Source organism: Saccostrea echinata, unplaced genomic scaffold (assembly GCF_033153115.1).
Source record: "Saccostrea echinata isolate AGI-Se365-2 ecotype Australia unplaced genomic scaffold, CSIRO_AGI_Sech_v1 ptg000002l, whole genome shotgun sequence".
Lineage (NCBI taxonomy): Eukaryota > Metazoa > Mollusca > Bivalvia > Ostreida > Ostreidae > Saccostrea > Saccostrea echinata.
The window spans coordinates 14,996,399-15,010,735 of NW_026889751.1; the positions used below are offsets into that span (position 1 = coordinate 14,996,399).

Genomic DNA, 14,337 nt, shown 5'->3' on the forward strand with positions numbered 1-14,337 from the left:
AACCGGAAGTTCAAAACATTACATACGCGAGACATTTAGGTTTGCTTTCCAGTGGTTATAAAACAAAATACCTATTTTCAAAGATACTCCTTAAACGCTGAACGAAAAAAGTGTTAAGAAAAAGAATAATAATAATAATAATAATAATAAAAAAGACGAAAACAATAGGGCTTTTCGCCTGAAAGCGAAAAGCCCTAATAATAATAAAAAAGACGAAAACAATAGGGCTTTTCGCCTGAAAGCGAAAAGCCGTAATAAAAAAGACGAAAACAATAGGGCTTTTCGCCTGAAAGCGAAAAGCCCTAATAAAACAAGACGAAAACAATAGGGCTTTTCGCCAAAAGTCGAAAAGCCCTAATAAACAAGACGAAAACAATAGGGCTTTTCGCATGAAAGCGAAAAGCCCTAATAAAACAAGACGAAAACAATAGGGCTTTTCGCCAAAAGTCGAAAAGCACGACGCACAAAAAGGCAAACCCGCACATCTAGAAGTCACGTTCTATGCTCTCCAACAATTCTCCAGTTCATATCTCTAGCCGTTCTTTAGATTCCGTGCGGATAAAATTTCATTTAAAAATCAAATAAATGTCCGTAATTTGGAACCGGAAGCGATTTCTCCAAAATTCTTTCAAATGTAACGATGGCATTTAGTAGCGCATTATCCCTGAAAGTTTGATGAAAAACCATTGAATACTTTTTGAGAAATTGCGTGCACAAAATTTTTCAAAAAATCTATTTTTAAAATATCTTCTGGTGGACAGTTTTAAAAAAAAACAAATTATATATTAAGCATTACGATAAGAGTCTCTATTACCCCTACTAAAATCAAAGAAAAATATTGAAAAACGTAAAAGTTGAAAAAAATGACTTTTTAAATTCGCTTCCAATAGCGACCGGAAGTACTCACGACGCACTAAAAGGCAAACCCGCACATCTAGAAGTCATGTTCTATGCTCTCCAACAAGTCTCCAGTTCATATCTTCACCTGTTCTTTAGATCTCGCGCGGATAAAATTTCATTTTAAAATCAGAAAAATGCCCATATTTTGGAACCGGAAGCGAATTTCTCCAAAACTCTTTCAGGTGTAACAATGACATTTAATAGCGCATTATCCCTAAGTGTTTGATGAAAAACCATTGAATAGTTCTGGAGATATTGCGTGCAGAAAATTTGTCTAAAAAATAAGAAAAATAATAAGAAACAAGGTCTGCCGTGAAGACGAAAGACCTTAATAACTAGAAACCTTGTTGCCATGGCAACAAGAAGGTCTACCGTCCCTTCTCTGTCTTCAGAGAAGTTGATTCCACACTAAACAACATGTTATGTTGTGCATTCCCTGTAACACCTTCATAATAAAATATAATTAAACGTTTATATTTTGAAAATATTGCAAAACTGGAAATGTTGGTATTCCCTGTAACACCTTCATACATAAAATATAATTAAACGTTTATATTTTGAAAGTATTGCAAAACTTGAAGGGAAAAAAATACGAGGAAGGGAGTGGGGGGGGGGGGGGAGTTATGTCCAAAACATCTTTGTGTGAAATTTATTAAAATCTGAGATGCACACACTTAATTGTACAAAATTAAAATGATGATAAATAAGGATAAGATTTTTTTAAATTTAAGACCTATCTACACTTAATTGTTTTATTTTACCTGATTTCATGCATTTATTTACCCCCCTCCCCCCCCCCCCCTCCTTGAGTCAGCACCACACATGCATATCAAATTGATTGATACTTTACTGATGTATTACGTGAAAACATATTTTTCACATACTGTTTTGTGTACACAGATTTTTTGTGTGTCTTATTGTGTTAATACACTCTTGGTTGTGCAGAGATAATAGTTTTGACAGGCAGGATTGATGATTAATACAAATTTTGCTTTCCTCAGAAAGCTCCTTTTTTGTTTTATTTCTGATTGAGTGAACGTGAAATACATCAGAACACAAATGTTTATTACTTGTAACTAAAACTAACATATCAGGAGAATTGGATTGTATTAAAGGAATACTGTTAAGTCGTTTTAATTCCACGATGTTAAATTTCACGATTTTTCAAAAAGTACCAATCACGATGGTTTTAAGTTCGCGCTTGCAAGAAATTAATTTAAATTTCGTATAAGCATTTAAACGTTTTTAAAAACTACTGAATGATGATTCGCGAACATAGTGAAATTAAAACCATAGTGATTATTTGCCAGTCTACAGTAATATCACTAGTTTTTAGTCACTACTGATTCTGGAAATAATTTAACTAATGGAAGTGTTTTTTATTAAGATGAAGTAATCGTAAATAAGATGATTTACACACACAACAGATAAAGCATCACGGCAGCGGAATATTAACTCATATATTAGGGAAGCTTTATTTTATTAATAAATATCAGAATAACTTTAAGACAAAAAGTAAATTCTATATCTCTGTTCATCTGTAAAGAAATTCGCCGATTTACAAATTGTATCAAAGCAAGCAAACTTTCAAGAAAATATATTTTCGGTCTTTAGTACATTTAAAATCGACCAGAGGTCGATTTCGGGTTAAGAGAAATATTTTATGTTGTTGTTGGGTGAGGCGCGCGCCCGCATGTGTGTGTGTGGGGGGGGGGGGGGGGGTTAGTAAAAATATACAATAAATTTCTTGACTTTACATATATTTACTTCACAGGATTTTATTTGAAAACTGCATGTGAAAATAAAGCATTACTCAACCAAAACAAATTATTGAAACTCTCTGTAAGCCTTTGTTATGACCAACATTTTTTAGAAAAGGAAAAAACTTCAATATTTTACCAATATTTCCAGTTGACAATGGAAGTGACGGCATACGAAAACAGTTATTTAATACTACAAGTCAAGATGTATCAACCCTGAAAGTTTCATGACTCAATGTTTCTGAGACATAGGCAAACTAAACGTTATTCTGACAATGGAATATCAGATATTACTCGTATACGGAACTATTTTTTTCAAAAAACAATGCTAGCATATGAAGTTGGCGTTTAATTCCTTATAAAATACTCAAGATTGGGGAGAATTCATGTATTACTCCCTATGGTATAACATATACAAATTTCTAACAAAAATATAAAGCCACTTTCGATTTGGACAAACCATACTTCCCCTGGAAGTGATATAACATGAGGCACTCTCTGAACTTTTAAAACAAATTATATATAAAGTACTAAAATCCCATACTAAAATCATAAAAAAATATTGAAAAACAAAAAGTTGAAAAACTTGACTTTTTTAATTCGCTTCCGGTAGCGACCGGAAGTAATGACGCTACACGAAAAGGCGATTCCACACATCTGGAAATCATGTTCTATGCTCTCCAGCAAGTCTCCAGTTCATATGTTTAGTCTTTCTTTAGATCTTGCACTGACAAAATTTAATTTTAAAATCAGATAAATGTCCCATAAATTTCAAAATTTTATGAATGTGTATATTTAATGAAATTTGTAATGAAAAATATTCGTTATACTAATAAAAAAAATGTGTTAAAATATCGTCAGCGGGGGTCTTAAAATTACTTCGTTATAGCCGTAAAGTCGTTATAGCCATGCTCGTTATATACTGCAATTTTCTATAGGTTTATATAAGGACTTTGACGGGACATGAATAAAAATTCGCTATAGCCGTAAATTCGCTATATCCGTGTTCGTTATATTCAAGTTTTGCTGTACCATTATGAAACCTTATGCAGGTCAAATGGGATGAAACTTTAAAGATTTAATTAAACTTTTTAAAAAAAATTGAATTGCTGTTAAGGTCATATTCAGTATTTGGATAGGCATAAATTAAAAGACCATTTAATGCCATTTGGAACTTTTTGGAGGTCAAATAAGATGGAATTTCAATGATTTAAATTTTTCCAAAAAAAAATTGCTTCAAAATATTAAAACAAGAACAGACTCCAGGTGTTTTGAATGAAAAAGAACATCATCTAATGTCATTTGGAACCTTTTACAGGTCAAATGGGTAGCCCGCGTGGTGCAGTGGTTAGAGCTCTACAGTAGCGGGGTAAGGAGCTGATTCTTGTCGCGGGTTCGAATCCACTGTGGGACGTCAAGACCAGTCCTTTGGATGAGACCCTATAGACCGAGGTCCCATGTCACAGAACGTGTTGGGACGAAAAAGGTCCCTCACTGCTCAATGACTCTGAGTGCCAATTATAGGTCTAAATTTGCAGCCCTACACCGGCAAGTGGTGGTGTCTCTATATGAGGGAAATATTCTGCAGAGGGACGTAAAACAATAAACAAACAAAGAAAGGGCTAGGTCAAATGTGATAAAATTTTGACAATCTCAATTTTTTTGAACATTAAAATTGCTTCCAAATGTTAAACCAAGCTCATATTACATAGAAAATGAACATTATGCATTATTTTGTCACAAGGAGGGGATTGGTGGTCGGTGGTTGGGTAGAACACTGAGACCATACTGTGCTTTACATGGCTATAAAGATGACTAGATGAAATCCCGCGCAAGCGCGGGGAATTGCATTTATACCACTACCGACAGAAAATTCCAATAATATATATTATAGTTTCTACTGACAGCCTACAGGCTTACACCAGGAAGAAATACTTTGTTCAAAATCCTGCATTTAGCTTTGAAGCAGAAGTAGATGTACGTAACCACCCCCCCCCCCTTTTGTAAAAACATGAAAAATAAAATTTCATTAACGTTTATTGTGAAACCTGTTATACTATGTTATGGATATTGTACTTCAGGTGCTTTTATTTCATTTCCGTCAAGGATAAAAGCAGCGAATATGCTCATTTTAATAATAAATTGATTTTTTAACACCCTATGAATAGGCCGAGTATTTGATACAAAGACTGTATTTAGAAAAAAGCACAAAATTTTTACTGCTTTAATTGTATTTGAACAATACCTTATTCATTAGTTTTCTCTTTTCATGTAAGCAAATTTATTACAAAGTACAAATTGTACTTCGGGTTCGTTGCTACTATGCTCTCAGTGAGGAATATACAAATTTTACCGATAAATTTATTAGTAAAACCTGCTAATATTCTTTCGATATAAAAATACATGTATATTCACAACTTATTGTGTTATCAATAATTTACCATTATTTCATTGACCATTAACACAAAAGCTTTTTTTTATGTTAATGAAGCTATAATCGCCTCGTTTTTTATGTTTAGCTATATGATGTTCTAGAAGTTTCCGCACTATTAAGATCGGTGAATGACAAAAACAATTTGCACATTTCCCTTTTTAATCGGTTATCACAACTTATTTCTTTTATATCATTTAAATCAAGTTCTGATTGAATAATTCAGTGATGACGTTTTATGAAATAAATAAACGATGGCTTGTTGTCAGTTTCATTAAAAATTGCCACTAACTTAGATCAGCCAACCGGAACCGCCACCGTACTCACGTTTTTACTATTTCATGGCTGTTTATAGAAAATGAAAGTAAACTTTTAATTTAATGCACGATACTTACTATGCGAATGAAATCTGAATATAGATTACGGACATCATCTTGTATCTTGTGTATTCATAAAGGAGATAGTAAGAACACTGGTGCATCCGTTTCGGAGTTTATTTGCAAAATTTATTAATTTATTAATCTAAAGTATAGATTTATGCATATCAATATCTCGATCAGTGCCAATTAAAAATCATAAAATGCAATTTATTTAATAGATTGAAGATCATCATACAATCCGTGTCAGTCATTGATGCACTCTAGGGTGAAAGAAGGTCACATTGTTCTCATGTTGGATTTTTTTGCCATCGGACTTCTATTAAAAATATGCTGATTTAAGTTGCTATAATTGTAATATTACTGAAGACATGTTTAACAATAAATTTTTCTATTGATATAATTTTTTTCAGTCACCAAATGTTGTGGGATTAGCTACCAGTGCTGGCAAAGTGGCATGTTTGATGAAGTACAGATCAAAGAAAAAGAATGAATAAAATCAGACATTATCATTAATTAATATACTAGAAATTGATATAGCTTATTGTGCCTTCAAAATTGCAATATTCTGTGATGAGATAGTTGTTCATGTATTAATTGGAAATTGTACATCTCAATTATGAATTATTTTGTGATTGTTATTTTGATAAACTCAATTAAGGTGCTTTGTAAAGTATTCTAGTTTAGCTGAGCATCTTTTATTTGGTGGCATCTTTAAAAAATCTTTTTCTCAAGAACCACTGGGCCAGAAAAGTTGAAACTTAGAAGAAAGCTTCATTACATATTATAAATTCAAGTATGTTCAAATCATGACCACAGAGGTAGGGCAGGACAACAAGTTTTACATAGGAATATATAGAAAATATCTTATTAAAAAATTCTCAAGAACAAAAAAGCCGTAACAAGAAACCCATGGGCTACAACGCTCACCTGAGGACTTTGGCTAGAAAAAAAAATCAGAAATCAGTTCAGTATTGATAATCGGTTGATAATCAGTATTGATAATCATTGAAGCGGAACGTTATATAAACTTCATCTATTAACTCATCAAGGTAGACTCACATAACAAAAATCAACTCAATTTCTATCTACAAGCATTTAAAAAATTGGGGAAAACCCTTTAAAATTAAAAAAAAGAAGGCCACAATTCCCTTACAAAAAATCATGGAAGAGGAACGAAATCCAAACTTGATCTTAACTCATTAAGATACAATCTCCCAAAAATCAGCTCAATATCTGCTAGCGTTTAAAAAAAGTGCGGAGAACCACGTGGGAAAGACAGATGAAGGGACGGACGGACGGACAGACATGGAGGAAACCTATAGTTCCATCCTGTTTCACGGGTAGGGGATTAATAAGCTTGAATCTACACTAAGTGGGTATGCTTCCATATCAATACTAGTATTACTTGTCATGGCTTTGCTGTTTTTGGAGAGAATTTTAAAGATTTTTCCTATCTATTCTTATATAAACCTTTGATCACCCATGTTGCCCGCTAGACCCCCAGGGGTCTTGATTTGTACATAATTGAATCTACACTACCTGAAGATGCTTCCATATGAATAGATGTTTAACTAATCATGACTTTATTGCTCTTGAAGAGAAGATTTGTCAAAGATTTTTCCTATTTATTCCCATGTAAAACTTTGGTTACCCACTGTGGCCCAACCCTACCACCCAGCGGTCATTATTCGAACAAACTTGAATATACGCTACAATACGCTGAGGATGTTTCTAATTTATAAATATGACTGACCAAAAGTAAAATGTTGAAAAATAGAAAGACATGAATTTCCAATGGAAAAAGAAGCTCAAGATCTATACCAAGAAAAATGAGAGACCTGACTAAAAGTGAAGGAATAGTAACATTCGAAGAAGATGATACAAGAAGAGGCCTAGGGTCAATCAATTTTCTTATCTTTGTAGTATCATAAACAAAACAGGGGAACTGATATAAACATTTAATATAAAGCAAATGCAGGCTTTTACAATGCTAAGATCGGCATTGAAATCTACAGAAACGTCAGAGAATGCCAAAATTAGAATATTCAGCACCAACATGAATCATCAATAGACTGTTTAAGGGAAACGATTAAGACATTATGAAATCCCAGTTTAGATCGACATCATTATAAAGACATTGTACGATTGATTGATTGTATATTGCTTAATGTCCCATTCGAGAATTTTTTACTCATATAGAGACGTCAACATATACCGGTGAAGGGGCTTCAAATTTAGACTTATACTCGGCACTCAGAGTAGTGCCAAGGCCTACCGTGACACGGGACCTCGGTTTTTAACGTCTCATCCGAAAGACCCGTGACTTTCACTTCTAGAGCCAAGCGTTTGGCGAAGGAACAGTCTCTACCTATGTTTACGTCTTAGGTTTGACGCGGCGCGGCGAACGAGAATCGAACCTGGGCCTCCCGATCATGAAGTGAGCGCCCTACCACTAGGCTAATGCAACCGACATTGTACGAAGTCAAAAGTACAAATAATACATAAAAAGAACTCTGAATATTAGAATCATTAATTGGAAAACTGGGGTTTTAGAAGGTTGTCCCCTTATTTCAAACACTATTTCTGATAGTTGTTGACTGGGTATTTACAAAAATGCAAGAGGAATTCAGTCCCCCTTCGATTAGATAATATACGACCTAGACTTTGCAGAAGACCTTTCACTTCTGTCTCACACTCTAAGAGACATTAGAGACAAAATAAAACATCTGAGACGTAAAAACCTAAACGTAAAAAGATATAAAGTTGAGTTAAGACCAAGAAAGGAGGAAAGGTAACATTTGAAGAAGATGACATAAAAGAAGTCAATCAATTTTCTTATCTTAATAGAAACAAAACAGGTAAACTGATCTAAACATTTTAGTTAACGTAAACAAAGGAATGCAGGCTTTTGCAATGCTAAGATCTTGGAAGTCTACAGCATCCCCCAAAGAAGGCCAAAATTCTACACCAACATGGAATCTGTCTTTCTTGATATCTTTACCTTACACAGGGTTCCCTTGATAGCACTTAAGCTCTCAAGGGCTGCTCTTTTTGAGCATATCAACGATCTGTCTCGGAAACAGAGCATACATGGATGCCGGTATGTTTGTTTGTTTGTGTATTGTTTAACGTCCCTCTTGAGAATTTTTCACTCATATGGAGACGCCACCACTTGCCGGTGGAGAGCTGCAAATTTTGACTTATACTCGGCACTCGGGGCCATTGAGCTGTGAGGGATCTTTTTTGTTCCAGCATCTAATGCGACACGGGATCTCGGTTTATACGGTCTCATCCGAAGGACCGGTCTCCAAGTCCCACAGTGGGATTCGAACGCACGACGTAAGGATCAACTCCTTATTCTGCGACTCAAGAGTGGACGATTTACCACTGCGCCACGCGGGCGATTAAGCAGCTGGTATGAGTCACTTTTAAAGACTAGTAATATTCTGTCACAGTTCAGTGATTTGACAGATTGGTTTGTACAGAGTTATTTAACCTGATTATTGTTGACATTTATAGGAAAGTTAAAATGAGCCTGTATATGTGTATACTTACTTGACATTGCAGGAACATGTATAATATATGTGTTTCATGTAGTTGATAAGGCGCAGATCCAGGATTTTTTTCCAAGGGGGGGGGGGGGGTCCTTCCCAGTAAAAAATAATCTTATCCAAAAATTTCTTGACAAAAAAAGGGTAAAATCCACTTTCCAAACGTGAAAACCTTCTATTTCGTGGTGGTGATAGTGGGGTCCACGTTTTCTAGGGAGAGGGGGGGGGGTCCAAAGTCATTTTTTATTTGCTTCAGTATATACTTTTTATAACTCTGCAAATTCCGGGGGGGGGGGGGGGTCCTGACCCAACCCCCCTCTAGATCCGCGCATGTTGATAGGTGATTATTGACAAGATTAATAGATTTGCATGTGTTGAAATAGTTTGTGCACATGTTTTAAGTTAAGTGGAAATCAGCTGGTCATAGCTGTAATAGAGTTTTGGTATTTTTAGCTTACTTGATAGCAAGCGGCGTGAAGCGCCGCTCGTCGCTTCGCCTGGGCGAAGAGAAGATTCGGACTTTGCACATTGATCCAAACAAATTTTTTTCCGCAGTAACCTGTGATCCCATAATGCTTTTCGAATTGCATCTCGCCGCAAACTACGTTTTGCAGTAGCAAGAAAAGTTCAACAAAAAATAAAATCACATTGATTTATTGTCTTGTTGTAAACTGACAGGAATTGTTTACAAACTTGGTCGTCGTAATTGCGGGAGGTCGAGCCCGATCGTAAATGTTACGATAGTTTGAGGACTTTTGAAGTTAATCGTGTTATTTGTTGTATTAAATGGTTGATTGATTGTATATATGTTGTTTTACGTTCCATTCGAGAATTTATCACTCATATAGAGACGTCACCATATACCGGTGAAGGGCTTCAAATTTTGACCTTTACTCGGCACTCAGAGCCATTGAGCAGTGAGGGATCTTTATCGTGCCAACGCCTACCGTGACACGGGGCCTCGGTTTTTAAGATCTCATCCGAAAGACCCGCACCTTCACTTCAAAGTGGTGAGCGCATGGCGAAGGAACAGTTGCTACCCATTTTATCGACTCGGTCAGTCGCGGCCGAGATTCGAACTCACGACCTCCCGATCACGGAGCGAGCACTCTACCGACTGAGCTACCGTGAACGGTTGTATTAAATGGATTTAGGAATGTATTTGGTGATTACTTTGATTCATAATAGTTGTCTTGTATGTAGTCACGATTTTCCAGCATTTTCCGACGTTTCCATCATTTTCCAGCTTTTACGTCATGGGTTTTTTTTGTATAAAAAGGAGAGATTCAAGGAATTTTTGCTCTTCTGCTAGGATCTTTTGTTTAGAGAAGCCATGTTTTAGGGGTAAGGATTTAGAAGTTAGCATGGGTTGGGCATTTTTGAATTTAGACTTAAGAATGACTTTTTAATTTAATTTTTAGCTCTTCTGAGCCAAAGGCTCAAAGAGCTAATGCTATGGCCATTTGTGTGGTGTGCGTAAACTTTTTAGAATATGGGCCATAAACTCGAGAACCCCTTGGCCAATTATTGTCAAATTTGTCACAGGGTATCCTTGGCCCAAGGGCTCCCTATTATACTAAAACTAGGGTTGTGATCTTAAACAAGGGGAGATAATTAATAGGTAAAACCAAATGTACTGGTTGCTAAAAAATCTTCTTCTCAAGATCCACTGGGCAGATTATCACCAAATTTACACAGAAAATGAGGATTTGTTGTAGATTAAAATTTACACGGGGAATCGCCCTGGGCCAAAGAGCGTGGTCTCAAGGTCACTTCAAAGTTGACCAAAAATTACACTTTATTAAAATGTTGATATTTTGCTTACTATAAGGATTAGGATCATCAAATCTTGTCAGCTGATGCATCTAAGGACCTCATGTTGACTTAAAAGTAGGTCACGGTGACTTACTTTTTAAATTTTGCGGCGATTCTTTTTCAAAATGATTAAGAGGCATATTTTGAACAATATAAGGCCTTTGATCATCAAACTTTGTCAGTTGATGTATCTTGGGTCCTCGAAGTACGTGAACTAAAACACAGCTACCTTTTGAATTTTATGGCTTATCTTTTTCAAAACATCTTGTGTCCTCAGATTAGGTCGACTGAAAAGTAGGTCACCGTGACCTACTTTTGAAATTTTATTGATGTATTTAAATATTTTCGGATACAATTTGGCTTAGAATCAACAAAATTTGTCAGTTGATGCATATTTGGGTCCTCGGAGTACGTCTACTAAAAAGTAGGTCACTGTGACCTACTTTCAATTTATATGCCTATAATGAAATATTTCGGGTACTTATTGGATTAGAATCATCAAACTTTGCCAGTTTGATGCATTGTGGGTCCTTCAGTAAGTTGACTGAAAAGAAGGTTACCGTTTCCTACCTATGAAATTTTATGGCTATATTTAAATATTTTAGTTACTATTTGGCTTATAATTAGAATCATCAAACTTTGTCAGTTGATGCATCTTGGGTCCGCAGAGTACGTTGACATAAATGAAGGTCACTCTGACCTACTTTTGGAATTTATGGCTATATTTAAATATTTTCGGATACTTATTTACTTACACGCATCAAACTATGTTGGTTTGTGCACCTTGGGTGCTGTGAGTAAGTCAACTGAAAAGAAGGTCACTGTGACCTGCACAGGAAGAAACTAGACCTTTCAGTTAAAACTGAAAGGTGGCTTTCAGTGACTTTTCAGTGACCATTCAGTCACTGAATGGCGGGTACATTTCAGTGACCTTTCAGCCACAATTCCGGTACCTTTCAGTCACCATTCAGCGGACACATTTCAGTTATCTTTCAGTCCCCTCTCAGTGACCTTTCCGTCATCTTTCAGTGACCTTTCCGTCAACTTTCAGTGACCTTTCAGTCGTAATTCAACGACCTTTTTATCGGCTTTTCATTAGTTTATCGGTAATTATTCCAAAAAAAAAAAAAATTAAATAAAATTATTCACATCTTTAAATGTGTTTTGGTTTTCTTATTGTGATAAAATTCAGATACGTAGTACTGGCAATGGTTAGATGTTCAATTGTCTTTATATTGTTTACTAAAATGTTAAATTGTGATTATCAACTATAACATTTATGTCTAATTATAATTTTATTAACATTAAAGATTACAATTCAACTGTGGAATCATTAATTCCAAAATGATTTTCGAATTTCTAATTTGTTTCATGAAAATTGATTAAGAAAAAAATTATTCAAATGATGAAAAATAATACTTGTATTTAATTAACGGGAATGGAATTGTCTTATTTTTTCTTACTGTAAAATCTCTAAATCTGTGATGAATATTTTCAAAAGCTCATTCAATTTGATAAGTTGTTAAATGAATAAACAGACGGTCAAGCTGAAAAAAAGGATCGAGAATATCGGTCAAAATGCTCTTAAAATAAAAAAGAAAAAAGTTTTCTTATTTTTCAACTTTAAAATAGTTTTTCATTGTTTTTATATCCATCTAACACAGTGTATTATGCGATTAGTTTTCATGGAAATATCTGGTTATGAAAGCGAGACAGAATTAATTATTTATGCCTTTTCTGGAAGAAACTTAAATACTGTAAATTTTCTTTCTTAATTGTTAAAATCGCATAGCCTTATAGTTACTTGGAAATGACATCTGCTCCAAAAACTTTAACCCGATCACTCATCCGGAAAATGTAAGTCAGATACAGCATCCGAAACAAGTCCAGTAGTGTGCATCCTTAGATGTATCATCCATGCGAGTTTGGTCAATATAGGGCTTATAGTTACTTGGAAATATTTGCTCCAAAAACTTAAACCTGGTCACTCATCCGGAAAATATAGGTCAGATCCAGCATCCGAAGCAAGTCCAGTAGTGTACATCCTTAGATGTACTATCCACGCAAGTTTGGTCAACATAGGACTTAAAGGTACTGGGAAATGAGATCTGCTCCAAAAACTTTAACCTGGTCACTCATCCGGAAAATATAGGTCAGATCCAGCATCTGAAGCAAGTTCAGTAGTGTACATCCTTAGATGTATCATCCCTGCAAGTTTGGTCAATATAGGCCTTATAGTTACTCATGAGATCTGCTCCAAAAACTTTAACCTGGTCACTCATTCAGAAAATGTAGATCAGATCCAGCATCCGAAGCAAGTCCAGTAGTGTGCATCCTTAGATGTATCATCCATGCAAGTTTGGTCAATATAGGGCTTGTAGTTACTTGGAAATGAGATCTGCTCCAAAAACATTAACCTGGTCACTCATCCGGAAAATATAAGTAAGATCCAGCATCTGAAGCAAGTCCAGTAGTGTGCATCCTTAGATGTATCATCCATGCAAGTTCGGTCAATATAGGTCTTATAGTTACTAGGAAATGATATCTGCTCCAAAAACTTTAACCTGGTCACTCATCCGTAAAATATAGGCCAGATCCAGCATATGAAGCAAGTCCAGTAGTGTGCATCTTTAGGAGTGTCATCCATGCAAGTTTCGTCAATATAGGGCTTATAGTTACTTGGAAATGAGATCTGCTCCAAAAACTTTAACCTGGTCACTCATCCGGAAAATGTAGGTCAGATCCAGCATCCGAAGCAAGCCTGGTAGTGTACATCCTTAGGTGTTTCATTCATGCAAATTGGTCAATATAGGGCTTGTAGTTACTTGGAAGTGAGATCTGCTCCTAAAACTTTAACCTGGTCACTCATCCGGAAAATGTAGGTCAGATCCAGCATCCAAAGCAATTTCAGTAGTGTGCATCCTTAGATGTATCATCCACGCAAGTTTGGTCAATATAGGGCCTATAGTTACTTGGAAATAAGACCTGTTCCAAGAACTTTAACCTTCTCCAAAAACATTAACCTGGACATTCTGCAGCTGAAATTGCAGCATCTGAAACATTGACTGTTACAATGAAACACACTAGAAGCATTCTTCATGCATCTCTGATTAGTATAGGGCATAAAAGTACTTGAAAAGAAAACTGCTCAAAAAACTTTAACCTGGGACGCCGACGCCTAGGGTATTACTTAAGCTCCCCCAACTTCGTTGAGGTGAGCTAAAAAGTACGTCACCGTGACCTACTTTTGAGTCAACATATGACCACGCTCTTTGCCCCTGGGTGATGCCTTGAACAATTTTTAATCTACAAAATATCCTCATCGTTGTATGTAAGTTTGTTGATAATCTGCCCAGTGGTTCTTTTTTAGCAACCACTACTTTTGTTTTTATTTCCTTAATTATCTCCCCTTGTTTAAGGGACACATCCCTAGTTTTAGTATAAATAAAGGCCCTTTGGGCCAAGGATACTCTGTGACAAATTTGAAAAAAAAATTGACT

General features: G+C 35.5%; 1 protein-coding gene across 2 annotated transcripts in view; it reads left to right on the plus strand.

The window, feature by feature from the left end:
- LOC133173370 (sugar transporter SWEET1-like) overlaps positions 1-6,141 on the plus strand; it is a 335,382-nt gene extending 329,241 nt beyond the window's left edge. For both annotated transcript variants that reach the window (XM_061308365.1, XM_061308358.1), the window contains one exon: positions 5,882-6,141. In XM_061308365.1, the coding sequence (XP_061164349.1) occupies positions 5,882-5,965 (84 nt within the window). In that variant the 3' untranslated portion in view covers positions 5,966-6,141. The remainder of the gene's footprint in view (positions 1-5,881) is intronic.
- Positions 6,142-14,337: the final 8,196 nt, after the last annotated feature.